This window comes from Lithobates pipiens, unplaced genomic scaffold, assembly GCF_037356315.1.
Source record: "Lithobates pipiens isolate NorthernLeopardFrog02 unplaced genomic scaffold, aLitPip1_a1.2 Scaffold_16, whole genome shotgun sequence".
NCBI classification, from domain to species: Eukaryota; Metazoa; Chordata; class Amphibia; order Anura; family Ranidae; genus Lithobates; species Lithobates pipiens.
This window is the reverse complement of record NW_027507748.1, coordinates 125666894-125690698: the sequence shown is the minus strand read 5'-3', so window position 1 is coordinate 125690698 and position 23805 is coordinate 125666894. Positions and strand designations below refer to the sequence as shown.

At 43.3% G+C, this 23805-nt stretch overlaps 1 protein-coding gene across 1 annotated transcript in view; it reads left to right on the top strand.

Annotated features, from left to right (window-relative positions):
• The window catches only part of SLC13A2 (solute carrier family 13 member 2), a 121916-nt gene extending 103355 nt beyond the window's left edge, over window positions 1-18561 (top strand). The window contains exons 9-12 of the mRNA XM_077480435.1: window positions 3090-3211; window positions 3970-4131; window positions 12642-12779; window positions 17910-18561. Coding sequence (XP_077336561.1) covers window positions 3090-3211; window positions 3970-4131; window positions 12642-12779; window positions 17910-18038 — 551 coding nt within the window. The 3' untranslated portion in view covers window positions 18039-18561. The remainder of the gene's footprint in view (window positions 1-3089; window positions 3212-3969; window positions 4132-12641; window positions 12780-17909) is intronic.
• Window positions 18562-23805: the final 5244 nt, after the last annotated feature.

Genomic DNA, 23805 nt, shown 5'->3' with positions numbered 1-23805 from the left:
ACGGATAGGAAGCTTTATAGTTAAGTAAATGCTGTAAACATACATAAAGAATGCATGGCTCAGGAGTGCGCTACATACAGAATGCATGGCTCAGGAGTACGCAACATACAGAATGCATGGTCAGGAGTGCGCTACATAAAGAATGCATGGCTCAGGAGTGCGCTACAGAAAGAATGCATGGCTCAGGAATGCGGTACAGAAAGAATGCATGGCTCAGGAGTGCGCTACAGAAAGAATGCATGGCTCAGGAATGCGCTACAGAAAGAATGCATGGCCTTAGGAGTGCACTACAGAAAGAATGCATGGCTCAGGAGTGCACTACAGAAAGAATGCATGGCTCAGGAGTGCGCTACAGAAAGAATGCATGGCTCAGGAGTGCGCTACTTAGAGAACGCATGTGACAGCTTTAATTTGAATCACTGCCATCCTGCTGTCATATCAGTCCTGCCTCCTGAATTGGCTCCTACCTATTATAGACAGCACATGTCCCGGCATTGGACAAGTGTGTTGTCTATCAAAGGAGCCAAACCAGGAGCCGGGACTTGTTTGACGGTGGGCACCCAGTGATTCAAATTTAAGCTGTCACAGTGGGCGATGCTGGCTTGACACCCCCCAGTGTGGTACTTGGGCCGGACCGCACCCCCCCTCTGCCTCAGCACCCACCCAGGATCTGCCTTGCACAGGGCGGCCATCAAACATTTTGGGGCCTCTTACACAGCTTTTGGCCTGTTAAGCAAAGTTCCCTTTTATACACAAGGATGTATTCTATAGTCGCAGTCCAGGATCCACATCATGGCAATGCCCATGTATTGCCATGACGTGGACACTGGCACTGACATGGTGGACATACTTTTAGTTGTTTGCAGGTAAGGCATACTATTGGAAAGATTGGGATTCCTTACACATGATGCGTGAAAAATATGCCCATGTTTGGTCACACCTGTATGTGTGAACTGAGCCTAAACGCAAAAAAAAAATACTCCATAAACAGAAATTATTCTCTAAATGAATAAGTGTTCATACAACAGTGCTAGCATGCAAATAGCTGTGAACACTGCGCTCTGCTGTTTATTGAAGATTATTATTAGTTTCTGTGGTGAGTTTATACTTTTCGCTGTATACTTTTTGGATAATACAGGGTTAAATGGAACGATCAAAAATGAAGTTCACAGTATGTGGACAGAGACTGATGGGGTGCTTTTACAGTGATGTCTGCCTGCTTGAGAGATTTGTGTCAGCTATGGGGGAGAGACTGCAAACTTAGCAGACCCCCCCCCCATACATACACACACACACACTCGCCTGCTGTTTTGACTCCTCCAGTGTCTCTTGTCCTGCAAGAAAATCCGTCCTGTGTCCCGACATTAATCAGCTTTTCTTCACAAACTTTTCACAGTTCAGCCCAACTCCCACACTGCACAGGGTCAGCAACATTAGCTGGGCTCCGGCTTCTCTCAGAAGGGCACTGGAGATCGGGGTGCAGGAGGGCGCAGAGTGAGTGTGCACAAGTTTGTCCGGGAAATAGAAAGAATACTCTGTACACCGTCTGGCAATGTATGTGTTTAGAAGCAGTGATGCTGCTGTCCCCGCAGCCCAGATTCCAGACTGAGCTGTAGCAGCTCTTGGTAGGCGGAGAATGCCTCCACTCCTCCCACCACCAGCAGCATATGCAGAACATCAGCAGCCGGCCCTGCATGTCGGAATCCGCGGCTAACCCTGCATGTCACAGCCAGACAGACGGCCTTCGGCCCACCGGGCCAAACGCCCGGTGTGCCCTATGGCCAGTCCGGGCCTGGACACAGCCAACAACACTCAAGGAATTGTTATATGCTGAAGATGCTGGTAGGGCCTGCAGGGCCTAGAATAGAGGGAGGGTAGGAAACCAGGTCCACCACAGAGGGGAGTAAAATACTTCTGTTGCAGGGGCTTTTCATCAGTATTTTTTTTAAACCAGACAAGGATGTTCTTAACTGCTTGCCGCCTGCCCACTTTCAAATGATGGAGGGACGGTGTGGCTCTCGTTCTGGGAGGACGTCATATGATGGCGCCTCAGAATGACCACTATCGCGCATGTTGCTAGATCACGATGCAACCCTGATCTCTATAAAGAGCCACGGCCCCAGCTCTTTAACCATATGATTGGCTGTGTCCAATCACAGCCGGTCACATGTAAATACGGAAGTGCTGGGAATCGGCTCTCCTCACACTGACAGAGTGTGTGGCGAGGAGTGCTGATCAGCACATCTCCTCGCAGAGGAGACCTGGGCAGGAAAGCCCCAGCAGTGCCACCAATCAGTGTCCATTAGTGCCACCAATCAGTGCCCATAAGTGCCAACAAATCAGTGCTCATAAGTGATCAGTCAGTGCCTCCCATCAGTGCTCATCAGTGCTCTCCATCAGCGCCTCCCATCAATGCCCATCAGTGCCCATAAGTGCTGTCCATCAGTGCCCATCAATGCTGCCTATCCATGCCGCCTATCACTGCCCACCACTGATGCCTATCAGTGCCCACCACTGCTGCCTATCAGTGTCCACCAGTGTCACCTATCAGTGCCCACCAGTGTCACCTCATCCGTGCCCATCAGTGCAGCCTATCAGTGTCCATCAGTGCAGCCTCATCAGCGCACATCAGTGAACGAGAAAATATACTTATTTACAAAATTTACTGACAGAAAATAAGAAAAACTTTTTTGTTTCAAAATTTCCAGCCTTTTTTTTTTTTTTGTAAAAAAAAAAAAAAAATACCAGCAGTGATTAAACACCACCAAAAGAAAGCTCTATTAGTGTGAAGAAAAAGATAAAAAAATGTATTTGGGTACAGTGTTGCATGGCCGCACAATTGTCATTCATAATGTGACAGTGCTGAAAGCGGGAAAATGGCCTGGGTGGGAAGGGGGTGAAAGTGCCCAGTATTGAGGTGGGTAAAGTGCATATTCAGATACTTGTTTGGAACTTTACTTTGACTACTACAGACCATCATATTTATTTAATTCCTAGTTGTTAATAAGGACACTAAAGATACATTTTAATAAACGTCTTTACAGCACTTTTCACCTTTCATCTTTTTCTGCTGCTTCATTTAATACTAGGGAAAAAAATAAAAATCCATGTACCGCCACCTCTCTTGGACTGGAAGACTGTAAACGAGAAGATGCCCTGGAACATTGTCATCCTGCTGGGAGGAGGCTTTGCTCTAGCTAAGGGCAGTGAGGTAAGACATAGTTTTGTCTTAAAGTGTTAGTTTACCTAATACCACACAAACATTGTTAATATATCATAGAAAAAAATACTTTGGAATAGAGTCTGTTCTGTCACTTACCCATTCATGAACTTGCCAGTAAAATACATATAAAACAATTATAAAATGAATCTTTTGGAGAGTTTTAAGAAAGACTGTATGATTTCATGCCACATAGGTAATATACATTCAGATAATATACTCACCTAGCTTCATATCAAACATTAGAATGAGACATAGATGGGCTACTCTTATGCTAAACTAATGCCGCGTACATACGGTTGGATTTTCTGACGGGAAATGTTGGATGTAAGCTTGTTGTTGGAAAGTCTGACCATGTGTATGGTCCATCGAACATTTGCCGTCGGACTTTCCGCCAACAAATGTTTGATAGTAGGTTCTCAAATTTTCCGCTAACAAAAATTTGTTTTTGAAAAGTCCGAACGTGTGTACAAGTCCGACGCACAAAAGTTCATGGTCGGAATCAAGCAGAAGAAGTCGCACTGGCTATTGAACTTCCTTTTTCTCGGCTCGTCGTATGTAATTATTGGCCAATATTTGTGTGACTGTGTGCATGCAAGACAAGTTGAAGCCAACATCCTTCGAAACAAAAATCCAGTTTTGTTGTCAGAAAGTCTGATTGTGTGAATGGGGCACAACACTACTATCTTGCTGTTAGATTTTAATATGTTGGAATAAAGAGTCAATAGGCTATTTTTTTTCTCATCTAGGATTCTGGGTTGTCGATCTGGCTTGGAGAAAAGCTCACTCCATTGCAGAGTATTCCCCCAGCTGCTATTGCTCTAGTCTTGTGCCTGCTGATTGCTACATTCACGGAATGTACCAGTAATGTAGCGACAACTACACTATTCCTACCAATCCTTGCATCCATGGTAAGAAACAAAGTCAAATATTAAATGACCAACATATATACCATTATTGGGACATGCATGTGAGAAAGGTGTGGTGTGGTTTGGTGGGAAGTAAACACACAGAGTCCAAGTTAGGCAACAGTGTTATATTATAGAAAGGTCTAGCACAACCCAACAAGGCCTACCGGGAAGGCACGCCAGCCTGCAGCCACTTCTGAGCTACTGGGTCTGTAGACTAGGAAGATGCCGACAGCATCTACAACGAGGAGGCCTTCCTGAAGCGAGGTAAACATAGACCCTGCACTGTCGCTCCTCCTCCTGAAGCTCTCCCTGTCTCCAAGGACTGACAGGGAACCTGTCTCTACACTAGCCACTCACAAAAAGAGTACCAAACCTGGGAGCTGGAGTCTTAAATAGACTCTGCCTGACCCAAGATGTCCACTGAAGTCTTGTGGAGCGCCAGCATTCAAGCAGACAACTGTCTCCTTGTGACTGCAGGAAGTCAAAGAGCAACCAAGTTCTGCAGAACTTCCTTCCCCTTTTGCATTTCAGCTTCAGTTGAGCGCCACCTGGAGCGCCCCCTGAAGTTGGGAGTACAGACTGCAACCTGCCTACGTGCAGTTTCCTTTTATTTACTTCAAAATAATGTATGCAGTAGTATTTCCAAAAATGTGCCTGCCATAGAGTAGATAACCAGTTAAGGACCACCCTATAGTAGATTTACTGCTACAGGGTGGCCCTCCTGCGCCGAATCACGTATATATAGTTCCATAGTAGGTGAGATTGAAAAAAAGACACAAGTCCATCAAGTCCAACCTACGTGTGTGATTATATGTCAGTATTACATTGTATATCCCTGTATGTTGCGGTCGTTCAGGTGCTTATCTAATAGTTTTTTTAAACTATCCCCGCTGAAACCACCGGCTGTGGAAGGGAATTTAACATCCTTGCCGCTCTTAAAGTAAAGAACCTTCTAAACAGTTTAAGTTTAAACCTCTTTTCTTCTAATTTTATTGAGTGGACATGTGTCCCATTAACCACTTAAAGACCGGCTCACGCCGATATACGTCGGCAGAATGGCACGGCTGGGCAAAGTAACGTACCTACCTCTCACCGGGAGCAGCGATCAGTGTCGTGTCACTGCTAGCCCATCCCCAAGACAGTTAGAATCACTCCCTAGGACACACTTAACCCCTTCCCCGCCCCATAGTGGTTTAACCCCCTTCATTGCCAGTGACATTTTTACAGTAATCAATGCAATTTTATAGCATTGATCACTGTATTAATGCCATTGGTCCCAAAAATATGTCAAAATTGTCCGATGTGTCCGCCATAATGTTGCTGATCGCTGCTATTACTAGTAAAAAAAAATAAAAAATAAAAATGCCATAAAACTATCCCCTATTTTGTAGATGCTATAACTTTTGTGCAAACCAATCAATAAACGCTTATTGAGATTTTTTTTTTAATCAAAAATATGTAGAAGAGTATGTATCGGCCTAAACTGGGGGAAAAAAAAATATATATTTTTTGGGGATATTTGTTATAGCAAAAAGTTAAAAATATTGCTTTTTTTTTCAAAATTGTTGCTCTATTTTTGTTTATAGCGCAAAAAACAAAAAACGCAGGTGTGGCAAATGGCACCAAAAGAAAGCTCTATTTGTGGGGAAAAAAAGGACATCAATTTTGTTTGGGAGCATAGTCGCATGACCGCGCAATTGCCAGTTAAAGCAACGCAGTGGCGAATTGCAAAAAGCGGCCATTTGGCAGCCAAATGGTCCAGGGCTGAAGTGGTTAAACTTTTATCCCTATTGTGGGGTCACCAGTATGGAATTTGTAAATTGAAATCATATCCCCTCTCAAGCGTCCCTTCTCCAGAGAGAATAAATTCAGTGCTTGCAACCTTTCCTCATAACTAATATCTTCCAGACCCTTTATTAGCTTTATTGGCCTTCTTTGTACTCGCTCCATTTCCAGTACATCCTTCCTGAGGACTGGTGCTCAGAACTGGACAGCATACTCCAGGTGAGGCCGGACCAGAGTCTTGTAGAGTGGGAGAATTATGGCTTTAACCCTGACGTTAATCCCCTTTTTATATATACTTGATTCTGCATTTCCGCCTAGGGGGAGCGTACCACTGGTGGGCCGCTTCTGCTGTGATTACTCACAGCAGTAGTGGATCTGTGGGTGCTGGGCACAGGATGTCTGCCAGCCCCCACTGATCCTCAGGCAGAGACAAAGTTCCCTGGGCAGGGAAAAACGTCAGGATTTTATGTCAAAACATATTTTGCACCTGAAACCACCTTAGAGTTGTCACCAGAGCAGGCGGTGGAGGAAAATCCTGCCAATAGGTCACCTGTTTTGATGACAATTCTTATGCCGTGTACACACGAGCAGAATGTCCGACAGAAAAAGTCAGACAGGAGCTTTTCATCATATATTCTGATCATGTGTATGCCCCATCCGACTTTTTATGTCAAATTCTGACGGACCTAGAAATGGAACATGATCTAAATATTTCCGACAGATCCAATTCCTATCGGGAAAACCACTCTTCTGTATGCTGTTCAGACAGACCAAAAACGACGCATGCTCTGAAGCAAGTACGAGACGGAAGCTATTGGCTACTGGCTATTGAACTTTCATTTTCTAGTCCCTTCGTACGTGTTGTATGTCACCGCGTTCTTGACGGTCAGACTTTGGTGTGATCGTGTGTACGCAAGACAGTTTCAGCGGAATTCCATCTGAACTCTGACGCAAAAACCTTCAGATTTTATTCCGACGGGAAAACCAATCGTGTGTACAGGCCATTAGGGGATTTCCTTTCATTTTGAAGAGATTTCACTTCTTGTGTCTCCAGGAACAGGAAGTGAAGGGAAAACTCGCTAGTAGGAGAAATGACAAACCTTTGGCAGGGGGCTCTGAGCATTCCCTATTCCATCCAAAAAACAAACAAACAATAAAACCTTTGGTTGTAGATACACAATAATCTTTGCAAACTGAAAAACCCATGGGAAACTAAATACAAATTCATATTTTATTGATTTAACCAGTTGCCGACCGCCGCACGACGATGTACGTCGACAGAATGGCACGGGCAGGCATATGGGCGTACCTGTACATCCCTGCCTTCCCGTGGGTGGGGGGCCCGATCGGGCCCCCCCCGGTGCCAGCGGCGGTTGGAATCCGTTCAGGAGCGATCCGGGATGAGGGGGCGGCCATTCATTCATGGCCACCCCCTCGCGATCGCTCCTGACGAATGGAAGTGCAGCATGTCATCACTTCCTCTCCTGTAATGTAAACACAGGCAGAGGAAGTGATGTAATCTCTCCTCCGTGTCGGTATTTTTCGTTCCGTCACCGAGGAGAGAGGATCGGTGAGTTGCACCAACACTACACTACACAGTAGAACATGCCAGGCACACTCTCACCCCCCCTTCACCCCCCGATCACCCCCCGATCACCCCCCCAATCACCCCTGCACCCCCAGTCACAGTGACACCAATTGCATTTTTTTTATTTTATTGCATTGGTGTCATTTGTGACTGTAATAACTGTTAGGGCAGTTAGGGTTAGCCCCCTTTAGTTCTAGGGTACCCCCCTAACCCCCCCAATAAAGGTTTAACCCTGTGATCACCCCCCGTCGCCAGTGTCACTAAGGCTGGGTTCACATTGCAGCGGTTTATGAGAACGGATGTGATTCGCACCGCACTGCAGTGCAAATCACATCCGTTCTCTGTGCGATGCGAGTTCAGCCATACAGATAGTATGGCTGAATTCGCATCACACCCGCCACACCCGCCGCAAACTCGCACGGGACCCTTTTTTTGGTCCGCAGCAGAATCGGATCGCATGGGTGTCCACACCATGCGATCCGATTCCTGTCCGAGTTTGCAGATCGCACTGCGATATGCGAACTGATCTGGGGGTGTCATTAACATTTCACTGACACTCCCAGCAGTTCGCATAGGGCAGTGTGATGCGGGAACCCACCGCGGATTTGTGGCGTTCCCGCATCGCTCCAGTGTGAACCCAGCCTAATAAGCGATCGTTTTTCTGATCGCTGTATTAGTGTCACAGGTGACGCTAGTTAGGCAGGTAGGTATTTAGGTTCGCCGCAGCTTTTTATAGCGCCAGGGACCCCAATATACTACCGCATAAAGCCCCCTGATTGCCCCCTAGTTAACCCTTTCACCAGTGATCACCATATAACTGTTACAGGTGACGCTGGTTGGTTAGTTATTTTTTATAGTTTCAGGGCACCCGCCATTTATTACCTAATAAAGGTTTAACCCCCTGATCACCCGGCGGGTGATATAAGTTTGAGGGTCAGATATGGTCTGCGTCGCCCCAGGCAGCGTCAGGTTAGTGCCAGTACCGCTAACACCCACGCGCAAAGCATACACCTCCCTTAGTAATATAGTATCTGATCAGATCTATATTAGCGTCGCCAGCAGTTTAGGTTTCCCAAAACGCATTGTTAGCGGGATCAGCCCAGTTACCTGCTAGCACCTGCGTTTAGCCCCTCCGCCAAGCCCAGCCCAGCCCACCCAAGTGCAGTATCGATCGATCGATCACTGTCACTTACAAAACACAACACACATAACTGCAGCGTTTGCAGAGTCAGGCCTGATCCCTGCGATCGCTAACAGTTTTTTTTGTAGCGTTTTGATACAGTCGCTGACAGCCTAGGTGCTTTTTTACCTGTGAGTCTCACTAGTGTACCCCTAAATTTAGGGGTGTCTACTTTCCAAAATGGGGTCGTTTGGGGGGGGGTGTGTTTGTGCCATCTTGGCATTTTATGGCCTTCAAAACTGCGATAGGTAGTGAGGAGTGAAATCAAAAATTTACACCCTTAGAAATCCTGAAGGCAGTGCTTGGTTTTCGGGGCCCCGTACGCGGCTAGGCTCCCAAAAAATCCCACACATGTGGTATCCCCGTACTCAGGAGAAGCAGCAGAATTTATTTTGGGGTGTCATTTCACATATGCCCATGGCATGTGTGAGCAATATATAATTTAGTGACAACTTTGTGAAAAAAAATAAAAAATAAAATAAAAGTTTGTAATTTTCCCGCAACTTGGGGCAAAATATAAAATATTCCATGGACTCAACATGCCTCTCAGTAAATAGCTTGGGGTGTCTACTTTCTAAAATGGGGTCATTTGGGGGGGGGGGGGGGTTTTTGCCATCTTGGCATTTTATGGCCTTCAAAACTGTAATAGGTAGTGAGGAGTGAAATCAAAAATTTACACCCTTAGAAATCCTGAAGGCGGTGCTTGGTTTTCGGGGCCCCGTACGCGGCTAGGCTCCCAAAAAGTCCCACACATGTGGTATCCCCGTACTCAGGAGAAGCAGCAGAATTTATTTGGGGGTGTCATTTCACATATGCCCATGGCATGTGGGAGCAATATATAATTTAGTGACAACTTTGTGAAAAAAATAAATAAAAGTTTGTAATATTCCCGCAACTTGTGGCAAAATATAAAATATTCCATGGACTCAACATGCCTCTCAGCAAATAGCTTGGGGTGTCTACTTTCTAAAATGGGATCATTTGGGGGGGTTTTGTGCCATCTTGGCATTTTATGGCCTTCAAAACTGTAATAGGTGGTGAGGAGTGAAATCAAAAATTTACGCCCTTAGAAAGCCTGAAGGCGGTTCTTGGCTTTCGGGGGCCCCGTACACGGCTAGGCTCCCAAAAAATCCCACACATGTGGTATCGCCGTACTCAGGAGAAGCAGCAAAATTTATTTTGGGGTGTCATTTCACATATGCCCATAGCATGTGTGAGCAATATATCATTTAGTGACAACTTTGTGAAAAAAATAAATAAATAAATAAAAGTTTGTAATTTTCCCGCAACTTGTGGCAAAATATAAAATATTCCATGGACTCAACATGCCTCTCAGCAAATAGCTTGGGGTGTCTACTTTCTAAAATGGGGTCATTTGTGGGGGTTTTGTGCCATCTTGGCATTTTATGGCCTTCAAAACTGTAATAGGTAGTGAGGAGTGAAATCAAAAATGTACGCCCTTAGAAAGCCTGAAGGCGGTGCTTGGTTTTCGGGGCCCCGTACGCGGCTAGGCTCCCAAAAAGTCCCACATATGTGGTATCCCCGTACTCAGGAGAAGCAGCAGAATTTATTTTGCGGTGTCATTTCACATATGCCCATAGCATGTGTGAGCAATATATCATTTAGTGACAACTTTGTGAAAAAAAAAAAAAAAAAAAAAAAAAAGTTTGTAATTTTCCCGCAACTTGTGGCAAAATATAAAATATTCCATGGACTCAACATGCCTCTCAGCAAATAGCTTGGGGTGTCTACTTTCTAAAATGGGGTCATTTGTGGGTGTTTTGTGACATCTTGGCATTTTATGGCCTTCAAAACTGTGATAGGTAGTGAGGAGTGAAATTACAAATGTATACCCTTAGAAATCCTGAAGGCGGTGCTTGGTTTTCGGGGCCCCGTACGCGGCTAGGCTTCCAAAAAGTCGACCACATGTGGTATCCCCGTACTCAGGAGAAGCAGCAGAATGTATTTTGGGGTACAATTCCACATATAACCATGGCATGTGTGAGCAATATATCATTTAGTGACAACTTTGTGTAAAAAAAAAAAAAAGATTTTTTTTTTGTCATTATTCAATCGCTTGAGGCAGAAAAATAAAATATTCAAAATATGGGCTCAACATGCCACTTATCAATTTCCTTAGGGTGTCTACTTTCCAAAATGGGGTCATTTGGGGGGGTTTGTACTGCCCTGCCATTTTAGCACCTCAAGAAATGAGATAGGCAGTCATAAACTAAAAGCTGCGTAAATTCCAGAAAACGTACCTTAGTTTGTAGATGTGACAACTTTTGCGCAAACCAATAAATATACAGTTATTGACTTTTTTTTTTACCAAAGACATGTGGCTGAATACATTTTGGCTTAAATGTATGACTAAAATTGAGTTTATTGGATTTTTCTAATAACAAAAATTAGAAAATATCATTTTTTTTCAAAATTTGCGGTCTTTTTACGTTTATATCGCAAAAAATAAAAATCGCAGAGTCAGTCAAATACCTTTAAAAGAAAGCTCTATTTGTGGGAAAAAAAGGACGCAAATTTTGTTTGGGTACAACATTGCATGACCGCGCAATTACCAGTTAAAGCAGCGCAGTGCCAAATTGTAAAAAGACCTCTGGTCATTGACCAGCAAAATGGTCCGGTCTGAAAGTGGTTAACTATAGTAATAATAAATCTAAATAATTACTGCTAGTTATTGTGCGTATAGTATCCTAATCCATAGGCGTGCGCACAGGGTATGCCGGATGTGCCTGGGCACACCCTAATAACCCAGTGCGGCACAGATTCTCCCTGCTACTGAGACCGTCTATGTTTTAATAAATGTTTAAATTGTTTGTTTACATTTATTGATAAGAGTGTATATATATATATATATATATATATATATATATATATATAGATACATATATGTGTGTATATATATATATATATATATATATATATATATATATATATATATACACACACACACACACATATACATATAAGATATATATCTATATATATATAGATATATATCTATATATCTCACTATATTACCAAAAGTATTTGGGCGCCTGCCTATACACAGTATTTGGGCTCCTGCCTTTATCAGCTGCAACTGTACTGGGAAGGCTGTCCACAAGGACGAGAAGGTCTAGCTGCTCTCAGTATCCGCTCTAATTCATCCCAAAGGTGTTCTATTGGGTTGAGGTCAGGACTCAAGTTCCTCCACCCTAAACTCGCTTATCCATGTCTTTATGGACCTTGCTTTGTGCTTTGGTCCAAATCATTTGGTGGAGGGGTGATTATGGTGTGGGGTTGTTTTTCAGGGGTTGGGCTTGGCCCCTTAGTTCCAGTGAATGGAACTTTTAAGGCATCAGCATACCAAGACATTTTGGACAACTTCATGCTCCGTACTTTGTGGGAACAGTTTGGGGATGGCCCCTTCCTGCTCCAACATGACTGAGCACCAGTGAACAAGGCAAGGTCCATAAAGACATGGATGAGTGAGTTTGGGGTGGAAAAACTTGACTGGCCTTCACAGAGTCCTGACCTCAAAACGATAGAACACATTTGGGATGAAATAAAGCGGAGACTGCGAGCCAGGCCTTCTCATCCTTGTGAACAGCCTTCCCAGAAGAGTTGAAGTTGTTAGATATGTATATATATATATATATATATATATATATATATATATATATATACACATACACACGCATGTGTGTTTGATCTTTGGGGTGCACACACCCTAATGCAATATGTTCTAATCATTCTCTGCGAAGATCATATATGCATGTGCACGTGTGTATGCATTTAAAGCCATTTTTGGGGGGGAAATTGGGAAGCTAAACATTGACATTAATCAGTATATCAGCTAACCAATCAGAAATCATCAGCATGACTGTAATGTGAAATAAAGTGAATTTGGGCTCTAATACTTTTTTATTCTTTTCTGTTTTTTTTTTTGTTTTTTTCCAGGCAAAAGCAATACAACTGAATCCATTATACATAATGCTTCCATGCACACTTTCTGCCTCTTTAGCCTTTATGTTACCAGTGGCCACACCCCCAAATGCTATAGCCTTTGCATATGGGCAGCTCAAGGTTGTGGATATGGTACGTATGACCAACATATCCTTCAGTCCTTCAGTTCTTCAATACTATGCAGTTAGAGCCAAACTCTTTTTCATGAAACTCTTGTAGAATAGCTCAGTAAAATTGTGCATGCATACCTGCAATACTTCCCTGTGGTTGTATCAAAAAGCCACACCATCTTCGAGAACCTCTTCTGCTACTTCTCCTCTGAACTGATGATAGAGGTGTCCACTTCAGTTGGAATAGTGAAGTGATGTCATTTTTCCTTACTGGAAAGAAATCCCCAGCAATTACTGTAATTTTTTTGCCAGCCTTATCTAAAACTTGGGGATAGCTATGAAGCCAGAAAGATCCATCTCCATCAGAAAGATGTCGGAAAGTTAAAGGAAAATGGGGAGGTTCAAGAAATGCCGGAGATACAAATATAACTTTTTTTTTATCTCAGGCTGCACAGGACTACCATGCACTAATATACAACAATCAGCCATATCATTATAGTGACCCATCTAATATTGATTTGGCCCCCCTCTTCCACCAAAAATTCAACTTTTGCAGCCAAAACAGCCCTGCAGGTAGCGGCATGGACACCACTAGACCTCTGAAGGTTTACTGTAGTATCTGCCAGATCCTTTAAGTCCTGTAAGTTGCAAGATGTTGCAAGATGACTTGTTTTTCCAGTACCCCCTTTAGGCTTCATGCACACGAGACGCAGATGCAAACTCTGCTTGACACATGTTTTTAAAAGCTGAAACCTGCGTTTAGAAATGCCTGTTTTGCCACAATTTTTACCGCGATTTAGCGGCGCTTTACCGCGTTTGCATCTAGAAGCGTTTAGTTAAGCTAACATCATAGACCCTCCCCAAGCTCAAAAAACAGTATTATTAACTATTTCAGCAATTTTGTGAGACCAGAGTGAGTAGCAGCAGCTGTGAGAGCAGTGTACTTGTATTTAGCGTGTCACTTGCCACGGTACCTGCCACAAGTTGTGGATTGTACACTTGCCACATCACTTGCCAGGTCATCTGCCACAAGTTGTGGATTGTCCACTTGCCAAGTCACCTGCCACAAGCTGTGGATTGTCCACTTGCCACGTCACCTGCCACAAGTTGTGGATAGTGAACTTGCCACGTCACCTGCCAGGTCATTTGCCACGTCACCTGGCAGGTCACCTGCCACAAGTTGTGGATTGTCCACTTGCCACGTCACCTGCCAGGTCACTTGCCACTTCACCTGCCCCATCACTTGCCACAAGTTGTGGATTGTCCACTTGCCACGTCACTTGCCACCTGCCATGTCACTTGCCACAAATTGTGGATTGTCCACTTGCAATTGCAATTGTTTAAAATATGTTTTTAATGGTTTTTCATCATTTGCAATCATTTTTGAGATTTTTAATGTCAAAAAATAGGTCACCTTTAAAAACGCTTATAAACGTTTTGGTCTGAAACGTGGAAACTTTTGCGTCTGAACCCATTTTTTTGCTTCTGGAAAAACGAGGTTAAATGCAAATGCATAAAAACTGCAAAAAACGAGACTGTGTACATGGACACATAGGATAACATTGAATGAGTTCAGGGGCAGTTGAAAAAAGTGTCCAAATGCCTCTGAACACTCGTTTAACAGCGTCTCGTGTGCATGAAGCCTTAGATGCATGATGGATTGATCTGAAGAATTTGGAGGCCAAGTCAACACCTTAAACTCAGTGTCCATCAAACCATTCTTGAACCATTTTTTCAGTGTGGCAGGGTGCATTATTCTGCCATCAGGGAATACCATTTCCATGAAGGTGTGTACTGGGTCAGCAACAATGTTTAGGTAGGTTGTACATGTCAGAATGACATCTAGATGAATGGCAGAATCAAGTTTTTTCCAGCAGAACATTGCCCAAGGCATCACATTGCCTCCTCTGGCTTATCTTCTGACCATACTGCATCCTGGTGCCATCTCCTAACCAGGTAAGCAACACACACGCACCCAGCCATCCACATGATGTAGAAGAAAACGTGATTCATGGGCCAAGGCCACCCTATTCCATTGCTCTGTAGTCCAGTTCTCATGCTCACATGCTCATTGTAGGTGCTTTTGGCTGTGGACACAAGTTAGCATGGACACCCTGGATTGTCTGTAGCTATGCAACCATCCGCAACAAACTGCAATATCAATTTTGTCATCTTTAAACACATTAACTTCATGGACAACATGTTTACTTGCTGCCTTATATATCTAACTTGCTATCAGATTCCACTGTAATGAGATAATCAATTTTAAATAATGTTTGGCTGATCGGTGGGGCTTTGTTCTAAAGAGAGGAGGGACTTAGAGGCTATAGGGAGAGAGTGGGAGTAGCCAAAACACTCCCCCTCTATATAGACCTAATATATGGTTACTCCTCCCTTCTGATATTTCCCATTTGCTGTATCCTCGATTTTCCTTCCTTACTGAACAGGTCCCGGGTGGACACTGCCACCAAGCCCTTTGCAAGTACAATTACATGACTAGGATATTAAAGATGGCTTGTTTCCATTCTGCTCTGACCTTCACTTCCTTTACCCCTTATACATAACCACATATGACCACAAGCTGAATTTAAATGACCATAGCAGCCTTTTATTAACAAACTGTATACATATAACATTAATAACATCTTAAACCCAGTTTACCTGGAGCCTCAACGGTCCTAGAAGAAGAAAGTACCTGCATCCAACTTAATTAGGCCTCCAACCACCACACCACTGACTCGGACACAACCAGTTGCAGATACAAACATACCAAATACTGGGAGCCCAACCTCAGACGGGGCCCTACCAAGTAAATGTTTGCCCCATACTAACCTACCAGGACCCCGCTAGCCCTGCAGCTTTCAAACTGATAGCCTGTACCTCTATACGGGCTGAAAGCTGCAGGGTTTGTCTGCAGGAGCCTGACATTGCACCCGTGATCTACTGATCAGGAAGGCAATGCTTTACAGACTCTTTTGAGAAAAATAATAAATGCACACAAACAGGATTAAAAATCTGACAATAATTCTTTTGTTTAAAGCTGAAAAAACCTGTGTCTACAGGTTGTAAACCCTCAGGGTTTTTTCATGGGTGAAAAATCCCCTATGCTGCAGCTGCCCCCAGAGCCCCCGTTTTACTTACCTGAACCCGGTCTTTCCAGAGACGGGGATGATCACACCAGCTCCAGCTCCGGTTCCCATTGGATAGATTGACAACAGCAGGAGCCATTGGCTACCGCTGCTGTCAATCAAATCCAATGATGCGGGAGCCGGGGGCGGGGCCAGGTCCTGCTGTCTGGGTCAATGGACACAGCAGCTGGACTCAGGAGCACACCCACATGAGTGCCCCCAGGGAAAGCACTTCTCCGTCGGTGCACTCGAGAAGAGGAGGAGCCAGGAGTGCCACGGGGACCCCAGAACAGGAGGATTGGGGGCCACTCTGTGCAAAACCCTTGCACAGAGGAGGTAAGTATTGCATGTTTGTTATTTTTTTTAAAACAAGACTTTACAACCCCTTTCAGGGCTCTTTTTTTACACTGGCAGTAATGCTTACCTCTGTAAAAAAGTGATCCACAGTCTATCGCTTTTCAAAAGGGGGTAGTATCGCAACTGCTGTCAGGATCTTCGGAGGTGGCACTAATGCTTACTTTTTTTTTCTGAATAGCAACATTACATTGCAAGACTGTGCCAATGCAGCAAGCCAAGTATTTTTCTTGCGGTTGTGGTGCAGCCCTATTCATCCCAGATGGTGCTGCCTGTCAAACTCTGAAGCCCGAGTTAAAAATGCCACAGCCAAAAAGCAAAGCATTGTGGCTGCGGCATGTGTACAGCTAACTTGCCTGATGAAGGGGCCCTGCGTGGCCCCCCAAACGTTGCTGTATGTTTATCACATGACTATGATAATAAAGCTTTGGACCCTTTCGAGGAATCCCTGGTGTACTGATGACATTTCTTCACTTTGATCATGGATGGTTTCCAGCCTGTAATCATTAGCCCTTGTACACACGGTCGGACATTCCGACGGAAAATGTCCAATCGGACCGTGTTGTCGGATAATCCGACCGTGTGTGGGCTCCATCAGACTTTTTCCATCGGAATGTCCGACCAACAAAGTTTGAGAGCTGGATATAAAATTTTTCGACAACATGATCCGATCGGACTTCATCTGATCGTTTGTAGAGAATGCCAATCGGACAAAGTGCAACACATGCTCCGATCAAATTACGAGACAAAAGATATTGGCTACTAGCCTGAACATACCCCGTCCTAATGAACGAACGTCATCACGTTCCGAACGATCAGATTTTCCGACAACTTTGTCCGACCGTGTGTATGCAACACCAGTTTCGGACAAAATCCGTCGGCAAAATTCAGACGGATTTTGTTGTTGGAATGTCCGACCGTGTGTACAAGGGCTTACAGCACCCACCATTACTGAACAGCCGTTTTCATGTATGCGTGCAAGGGGGATATTGCTCTTATGCCGTGTACACACGACTGGATTTTCCGGCAAAAAAGGTCAGACGGAATCATTTCATCGGATATTCCAATCATGTGTGGGCTTCATCTGACTTTTTTCTTCAAAAATTCTGACGGACCTAGAAATAGAACATGTTTTAAATCTTTCCGATGGAATCAATTCCTAGCAGGAAAACCGTTCGTCTGTATGCTAGTCCGACGGACCAAATATGGCGCAAGGGCAGCTATTGGCTACTGGCTATTGAAATTCCTTTTCTAGTCCCGTCGTACGTCATTACGTTCAAAATGAATGGACTTTGGTGTGATCGTGTGTAGGCAAGTCCATTTGGTCGGAAATCCGTCGGAAAGACCATCACAGTTTATTCTGACGGAAAGTCCAGTCGTGTGTATGCGGCATTAGATGATGATGGTATAATTCCGGTGGGAGGGGGGTGGGATGATAAAACAGTGGTTCAGCTACCTGTTTTTACCACCCACTAGTCATCAATGTAAAAGAGCCATAAAAGCCTGGCAAGCATAATAGATTAAGTTGTTTGAATGAATACTATAGAAATTGTTAGCGATTTCACTTACCTTAAGATATCAAGTTTCTAACTAAAGGCATAGTTGTACAACAAATACATGCAAGTTCGTTGTGTAATATATGCTTTCTTCTTTTTTTTTTCTTGTCATAGGCAAAAGCAGGATTTTTACTGAATATTATAGGAGTGCTTGTTATCACATTGTCGATTAACACCTGGGGATATTACATGTTCAACCTACACACCTTCCCTTCCTGGGCAAATTCCACTGTAAAACCCTGATGGCCTTTGATATTATTTGGACAAATATATAATGATCTGACAGCGGATTAAAAATGGCAGCGGTTTACAAGAACAAGGGCATATTACATGCAAAACCCCCCAAAAATGCACCAATGGAACAGTCTGCATATCATCAAGTACAGCATGCCAGGATTTCAGGATGCCTCAATAAGGAAATCTGCAATTTAAATAATAATAACAAAAAAAGAAAGGTGAAAGGGCTTGTCCACTTACTAAGGACTTTGATGTCTGGGAATGCATCCGAAAATGTCACATGATTAAAACCGTTTAACTATCTGTTTACTTTATTAGTTTGCAGACATTTTTCTGTTTATTCAGAGCTATATCAATGTTAATGATTTACTTACAACATGAGCAATACATCTCAGGCATCAGTAAACACAGTACAGGGTATCTATGGAAAACATGTTTGTGTACACATGTATAAAATGTTACTATCTACAGAGCAACATATTGTAACAACAGTAATTGTAACAATAAATGAATATATCTGTTAACTTTTTTTGGGCATTCACTTTGCATTATTAAAGCAGAGGAATGTAGCATGTATAGCTCATAAAAAGTTCCCTTTCAGTAGCTTCCTTAAAGTGGTGTTGCACACAAAAAAAAAAAAAAAAAAAACATTTGGAATTTTTTTCTTTAACTTACCTCTAAATGCCTGTTGCTAGGGGGTCCCTCGTAGTCTGCCCCCTTCAGTACCTGGGCTGGTGACATCACTTCCCCTCGGTGCAGAAAGGGCTCAGCTCTGCCCCTTCCCTCCTGTAAGTCACCTGGAACACGTGACAGGTCCCAGATGACTGCACGGCCAATCACGGCAAGCGGGGCCACTCGCGCTTGCACAGTGGGTGCCCACAGTTGCAATGCCGGTGCCACCGAATGGAGGGGGGAGTGAGCGGAGCTTTGATTTCCTGCATCGCTGGACCCTGGAACAGGTAAGTGTCCAATTATTATAAGTCAGCGGCTGCAGTATTTGTTTTGACTTTAAAAAAAAAAATTCAAATGGAAACTTCTCTTTAAACACTTCAATACCTCACACTTTTACCCTCTTCCTGCACAGGTCTATTTTCAGCTTTCAGTGCTGTCACACTTTGAATGACAATTGCACCGTCATACAACACTGTATCCAAATTAATTGTTTATCATTTTCTTTTCACATAAATAGAGTTTTCTTTCGGTGGTGTTTAATCACCACTGGGTTTTTGTATTTTTTGCAAAATGAATTAAAATATATGATTTAAAAAATGAAAATTCGTTTTTTTCTTTGTTTTTGTTGTATACTGCTACATTTTCTTCATGAAAATAACTCAAATCAATATATACTATTTAGTCTGTAGGAACGTTATAGAGTCCACAAACGATGGTATATATGTTGGAAAATCGAACAATCCCGATGTACTGAAAATGCCAGGACAATACAAATATCCTCCTAATTACCCTTTTTTTTATAAAGTAGACAGTCCAAGGTGTTTAGTAAGTGGCACAGTGAGTTGTTTGAAGTTGTAATTTTTTGTCCAAATTTTTTGGAAAATTAAGAAATGTAAAACATGTTTGTTTTTTTTCCCCAAATTTTTTTATATATTGTCACCAGTGTAGTACAGCATCATCATGTGACTGGTATGGCGGTGATCAGGGACACTGATTGGTGACAGTATGTAAAAATAAAAAAATAAATGTATTTTTTATTTTTTTGTACTTTTTTTAACCACTTCCCTACCGGCGCACGATTATGTACGTCAGCAGAATGGCACGGACAGGCATATGGGCATGCAGGTACGTCCCTTTAAGAATGCTGCCGTGCCATCACGTGCGCGCCGCCGGTCGGGACCCCCATGAGTCCAGTCGCGGGTCCCGATCACCGCGGGGATACCCGCGATCGTCTCACAGGGAGGCTGAACACAGTCACGCCCCCCACAGTTAGCAACACGCCCCTAGGACACACTTAACCCCTTCACTGCCACCTGGTTAGCCCCTTCACTGCCAGTGTCATTTACACAGGAATCAGTGCATTTGTATAGCACTGATTGCTGTATAAATGACAATGGTCCCAAAAATGTCCGATGTGTCCGTCATAATGTCGCAGTCACAGTAAAAATTGCTGATCTCCACCATTACTAGTAAAAAAAAATATTAATAAAAATGCCATAAAACTATCCCCTATTTTGTAAACGCTATAAATTGTGTGCAAACCAATCAATAATCGCTTATTGTGATTTTTTTTAACCAAAAATATGTAGAAGAATAAGTATCGGTCTAAACTGAGGGAAAAAAAGTTTATTTATATATTTTTGGGGATATTTATTATAGCAAAATATAAAAAATGCGTTTTTTCAAATCAGATTTTGTTGTCGGAAAATTTTAAATCCAGATCTCAAACTTTGTGTGTCAGAAATTCCGACTGAAAAAGTCAGATGGAGCCCGCACACGATCGGAATTTCCAACAACAGTCCGATCGCACATCCTCCGTCGGAAAGTCTGTTGTATTTCTGTTGTAGGGTTATTGTTTTCCTAGCGTAATATAATAAGGATCTAGCTGTGATGTCTTAAGCCCCGTACACATGATCGGAATCGTGGTCAGAAAAAGCTCTGATGGTTTTCCCGACAGGATTTTGCTCAAGCTGTCTTGCATACACACGGAGACAAAAGTTCTCTGAACTTTTGAAAATCAAGAACACGATGGCGTACAACACTACAACAAGCCAAGAAAATGAAGTTCAATGCTTCCGAGCATGCGTCAAATTGTTTCCGAGCATGCGTAGGAATTTTACGAGTTGGAATTTGTACAGACGATCGTAATTTCCGATCGGAATTTTTTACGACCGAAAAATTGAGAACATGCTCTCAATCTTTTGCTGGCCAACATTCGGCTACAAAAAGTTCGATGGAACATACACACATTCGCATTTTCCGACCAAAAGCTCTCATCGGTCTTTTGCTGGCCGAATTTCCACTTGAGTGTACAAGTTTTAAAAAAAATGCAAAGCAAACACCATTTATGACTACACATCAAAGATCAAAATTACCAGAAAGAAATGCAGTAACTTCCAACCAAAAAGGCCAAACCCAATCACAGGTCCAAACCTTGTGTAGGAAGTCCCCTGTCTCTTTTTTGCAATATTTTTTACTTTTTACTATAATAAATATCCAAAAAAAACAACAAATTTCTTCATCAGTTTAGGCCAATATGTGTTCTTCTACATACTTTTGTTAAAAAAAAAAAAAAAATTGCATTAAGCGTATATTGATTGGTTTGCACAAAATGTATAGCATCTACAAAATAGGGGATATATTTATGGAATTTTTATTATAATTTGAATTTTTTTTTTTTACTAGCAATAGCGATGATCAGTAATAGCGATTTTTAGCGGGACTGCAACATTGCGGCGGACAGTTTGGACACTTTTGACACTTTTTTGGGACCATTGACATTTATACAGTGATCAGAGCTAAAAAAATAGCTACTAATTACTGTATAAATGTCACTGACAGGGAAGGGGTTAACACTAGGGGCCGATCAAGGTTTTAAGTGTTCCCTAGCCACTTGTCGACCAGCTGCCGCAGTTGTACAGCGGCAAAAATGTCACGGCTGGGCGAATCGTCATTATGTAACGTCGCTTCACCCAGTGGCCCCCGAGCTGATGCGAGTTGTGATCGCCGATGAGACACGGAGAACCCAGAACTGTGTGTGTAAACACACAGTTTCCAGTTCTCTGAGGGGAGAAGTGACAGATCGTCTGTTCATACAGCGTATGAACAGCATTCTGTTATCTTCCCTGTCTCAATCCCCCTTCAGTTAGGACACACTTAACCAATTCACTGCCCCCTATTGTTAACCCCTTCACTGCCAGTGACATTTTTACAGTAATCAATGCAATTTTAATCGCACTGATCACTGTATTAATGCCAATGGTCCTAAAAATGTGTCAAAATTGTCCGTGTCCGCCATAATGTCGCAGTCACAATAAAAATCACAGATCGATGCCATTACTAGTAAAAAAAAAGAATAATAAAAATGCTATAAATGTATCCCCTATTTTGTAGGTGCTATAACTTTTGCGCAAACCAATCAATATACGGTTATTGCGATTTTTTTTAACCAAAAATATGTAAAAGCATAAATATATATCGGCCTAAACTGAGGAAAAAGAATAGTTTTTTTATATATTTTTGGGGGATATTCATTATAGCAAAAAAGTAAAAAATAATGCGTTTTTTTCAAGATGTACACTCTTTTTTTATTTATAGCGCAAAAGATAAAAACCACAGAGGTGATCAAATAACACCAAAAGAAAGCTATATTTGGGTGCAACATCGCACTACTGTGCAATTGCCAGTTAAAGCGATGCAATGCCGAATCGCAAAAAGTGCTCTGGTCAGGAAGGGGGTAAAATCTCCTGGGGCTGAAGCAGCTAGGGAATTGTTTCTAACTGTGGGGGGGGGGGGCTGACAGAGAGTAAAAAGATGGCTGTTCCTGATCACTAGGAACAACAGATCTCTCAATACTTCCCTGATAGAATGGGGATCTGTCTGTTTACATTGGCTTTCTGAGGAGCGATTGCGGGTCACCAGTGGAAATCGCAGCCGCTGGCAACACACATCGCTCCGGCACCCCCTATAGCTTTTAAAGCAGCCGACGTACACCTACGGCGGTTTGTGCTGCCGTGCCAACCTGCTGCTGTATAATGATGGCGACTGGTCGACAAGTGGTTAAAAAAAAAAAGGACTTATGTAAAGGCTGCTTTACTTTACATGTCTGCATGAATACATTCCTGACTAGTATTGAGCTGCTAACACCTGGGTTTGAGCAGAGTTTGGCAAACATGTTAGGCCCTTTTCACACTTGTGCTACTCCAAAGTCGCGCGATTTTGCTGCAATTTCGCGGTCACGATTTTGACAAGATAGTCATACTATTGTGGATCCGACTTTGCCCCAGGACTTGAAGTATGACTTCAGTGAGCAGGGACGTGACTTTGATTACCAAATAATTAGGGGGAACTCCACGCCAATTTTTATTTTTTTTTCTAAACCGGCATGGGTTCCCCCTTCATGAGCATACCGGCCCCTTCGGTCTGGTGTGGATTTTAAGGGGGACCCCACACAATTTTTTTGGCGTGGGATCCCCCCCAAAATCCATAGCAGATTCTTATCCGAGCACCAGCGTGGCCGGTCAGGAAAGGGGATGGGGACGAGCGAGCGCCCCCCCCCCCCAGCTGTACCAGGCCGCATTCCCTCAACATGGGGGGTGGGTGCTTTGGGGCAGGGGGCCCTGCGCCCCCCCACCCCAAAGCACCTTGCCCCCATGTTGATGGCAACAAAAGTGAGTACACCCCTAAGTGAAAATGTCCAACTTGAGCCTTATTAGCCATTTTCCCTCCCCGGTGTCAAATGACTCGTTTGTTTTACAAGGTCTCAGGTGTAAATAGGGAGCAGGTGTGTTAAATTTGGTGTTATTACTCTCACTTTCTCATACTAGTCACTGGAAGTTCAATATGGCACCTCGTGGCAAAGATCTCTCTAAAGGATCTGAAAAAATAATTGTTGCTCTACATAAAGATGGCCTGGGCTATGAGAAGATTGCCAAGACCCTAAAACTGAGTTGCAGCATGGTGGCCAAGACCATACAGAGGTTTAACAGGACAGGTCCCACTCAGAACTCAGGTTGACCAAAGAAGTTGACTGCACGTGCTCAGCGTCATATCCAGAGGTTGTCTTTGGGAAATAGACTATGATTGCTGCAGAGGTTGAAGG